General features: G+C 39.7%; 1 protein-coding gene across 1 annotated transcript; it reads left to right on the top strand.

Moving 5' to 3' along the window:
* Window positions 1-1,494: 1,494 nt before the first annotated feature.
* Window positions 1,495-3,244, top strand: LOC111786619 (probable carboxylesterase 18). Its single transcript, XM_023666853.1, has one exon. The coding sequence runs from the start codon at window positions 1,496-1,498 to the stop codon at window positions 2,123-2,125; it is 630 nt and encodes a 209-aa protein (XP_023522621.1). The 5' UTR covers window position 1,495; the 3' UTR covers window positions 2,126-3,244.
* The last annotated feature ends 21 nt before the right edge of the window (window positions 3,245-3,265 follow it).

Genomic DNA, 3,265 nt, shown 5'->3' with positions numbered 1-3,265 from the left:
ATATATTTATACTCATTTACTACTCTTATTTTTAAAGATTGGGCAGGAATCCATAGGTCGATAATAGATCCAAAGTTAGGAGTCAATTTTCATGTATATTATTTCCTTCGTGATTAACAACGACAATATGAAGAAATAACGGTCCAAGTCCACCATTAACAGATATTGTGCTATTTGGGCTTTCTCTTTCGGACTTCCACTCAAGGTTTTTAAAACGCGTCTGATAGGGAGAGGTCTCAACTCCCTTATAAAATTGTTTCGTTCTCCTCCCTAACCGATGTGAGATCTCACAGTCCACCCCCTTTAGGGACCAACGTTCTCGCTGACACTTGTTCCCTTCTCCAATCTATGTGGGATCCCCCAATCCACCTCCTTCAGGCCCAACGTCCTTGCTGACATACCGCCTTACGTCCACCCCCTTCGAGCTCAATCTCTTCGTTGGCACATCGCCCAATTTCTAGCTCTGATACCATTTTTCTCCAATCTATGTGGGAACCCCCAATCCACCCCCTTCAGCCCAGTGTCCTTGTTGACACACCACCTTACGTCCAGCCCCTTCGAGGCTCAGTCTCTTCGCTGACATATCGCCTCGTGTCTATTTCTGATNAAAAAAAAAAAAAAAAAAAAAAAAAAAAAAAAAAAAAAAAAAAAAAAAAAAAAAAAAAAGAAGCTAAAAGAAAAATCGTTACCAAACAAAGTTTATTTATTGATTCTTTATAGAATTTAATATGAATTTCCAACATTGATCCAATGTAATTGGTATAGGTTCATTGTTAACCACGACAGCTCGATGAAACCAATACCAATTTGCATGTCATCGCTCTCATTATTGGCATATCAAAGCGTTAATAAGAGGGTGTGGTTAGATAAGGCTAAACATTTTGACAAGTGGAACCTAATACTCATTATGGCTAGCGATTGACTTCTAGGGCCCTTTTGCCATAAATGTGAAGGTCTTTTGGTCACTTTTCTAGTTTGGAAACCCTCCACAAACCAAAATACGTACCCTTCAGCGTTTTCGTTTTGTAATAACCTAAGCCTACCGTTAGTAGAAAGTGTCCTCGGTAGACTTTTCCTTTCAGGCTTCCTTCAAAGTTTTTAAAACGAGCCCTACCCGAATAGTTATATACTGTAAGCCGTTGTTGTTGCCTTTTTGCTTGTACACATAACACCAATTTCAATCTTGCTCTCAACCTCTCTTTCGAAATCTCTCTGTCCTCGTTTCCTAAAACTTTCTTCTTGAACTTGGGTCAGAGGCTCGAGTATACGTTGCTTGGTCGTAGGGCACGCAAAAACGAATTGGCTTAACTCACCCTCATAAAAGTTATTTGGGAGAGATTTTCTCTGCCCCGTTTTCTAAAACTTTCTTCTTAAACCGGGGTCAGAAGCTCGAGCATACGTTGTCTGGCCATAGGCAACGCAAGAACGAATTGACTGAGAAGTTTCCACACCCTTATAAAAGGTACACATTTGGTTGTTAGTAGCCGTTCTCGCAATGGAAAACCCTCCAAAGCTTCCATTGAAGTTTCAAGTCCTTCTCCGTCTCCACTCGTTCGCCACCTCCATCGGTCGTCGCCCTAACATGACTGTCAACCGTTGCTTAACAAACCTCTTCGACCTCAAATTCTCTCCTTCTTCTAAACCCAACAACGGCGTTTCGACTCGCGACATCGTTTTCGACCGTGCTCGCAATCTCTGGTTTCGTCTCTTTGTTCCGTCTTCGGTTTCTGATGATGTTAGTCTACCAGTTGTTGTGTACTTTCATGGCGGCGGGTTTGTGTTTTTTTCTGCTAGTTCGATGTCGTACGATGATCTTGGTCGGAGACTTGCACGTGACCTCCGTGTTGTGGTTGTGTCGGTAAATTATCGTCTCTCTCCCGAGCACCGGTATCCACTTCCCTATGAAGATGGATTTGATGGTTTGAAATTTCTCGATGAAATGGGCTTTGATTCTGTCGTTTTTCCGGCGAAAGCTGATCTTGGTCGGTGTTTTCTCGCCGGAGATAGTGCCGGTGGCAACTTGGCCCACCACGTCGCCGTCAGAGCAGCTGGATATGACTTCAAGAAGGTTTGTGATGTTGGATGGAGTTTAATTTTTGTGTTTTTAATAGGTCCCATAGTTTAAATGCTTCAATATTTTCTATATAATTTAGTCAAACCTTACAATAAACTTCATTTTTTTTTAGGTATTTCCAATATTTACAGTTCTAGATTCAAAATCTCGGACTATAAGCATATAAGAGTTGGGTTAAATTGGATTGGAGAAATCTTTATAGGTTGACCCGAAATTTCAAGTTGATTAGGTTGGTGACACGAACAACTGGAATAGATTTCACAACTTAACCCAAACCAACCCTCTATCCGTAGGTATTTCTTATATTTACGGTTAGATATTCAAAATCTGGCACTAAAAATATACTTGAGTTGGGTTTGGTTGATTTAGATGGAAGAAATCTTTATGGGTCGACCCGAAATTTCAAGTTGGTTGGATTGGTGACCCGAACAACTGAAATTGTTCATAATCTAACTCAAACCAACCTTCTGTTTTTAAGTATTTCCTATAGTTACAGTTAGAGATTCAAAATCTCACACTAAAAGTATACCTGTGTTGGGTTGAATTAGATTGAAGAAATCTTTATGGGTCGACCCAAAATTTCAAGTTGATTGGGTTGGTGACTCGAACAACTGAAATCGTTCACAACCTAACTCAAACCAACATTCTGTTTTAGGTATTTCCTATAGTTACAGTTAGAGATTCAAAATCTCGTACTAAAAGTATACTTGAGTTGGGTTGAATTAGATTGAAGAAATCTTTATGGGTCGACCTGAAGTTTCAAGTTGATTGGGTTGGTGACCCAAACAACTGAAAATCGTTCACCATCGTCAAACCAACCTTCTGTTTTTAGGTATTTCCTATATTTACAGTTAGAGATTCAAAATCTCGCACTAAAAGTATACATAAGTAGGGTTGAATTAGATTGAAGAAATCTTGATGGGACGACCCGAAATTTCAAGTTCATTGGGTTGGTGACACGAACAACTGAAATCGTTCACAACCTAACTCAAACCAACCTTCTGTTTTAGGTATTTCCTATAGTTACAGTTAGAGATTCAAAATCTCGTACGAAAAGTATACTTGAGTTGGGTTGAATTAGATTGAAGAAATCTTTATGGGTCGACCTGAAGTTTCAAGTTGATTGGGTTGGTGACCCAAACAACTGAAAATCGTTCACCATCGTCAAACCAACCTTCTGTTTTTAGGTAT

Source organism: Cucurbita pepo, unplaced genomic scaffold (assembly GCF_002806865.2).
Source record: "Cucurbita pepo subsp. pepo cultivar mu-cu-16 unplaced genomic scaffold, ASM280686v2 Cp4.1_scaffold002150, whole genome shotgun sequence".
NCBI classification, from domain to species: Eukaryota; Viridiplantae; Streptophyta; class Magnoliopsida; order Cucurbitales; family Cucurbitaceae; genus Cucurbita; species Cucurbita pepo.
The sequence above is the reverse complement of the archived record's forward strand: the minus strand, read 5'-3'. Positions and strand labels throughout refer to the sequence as shown.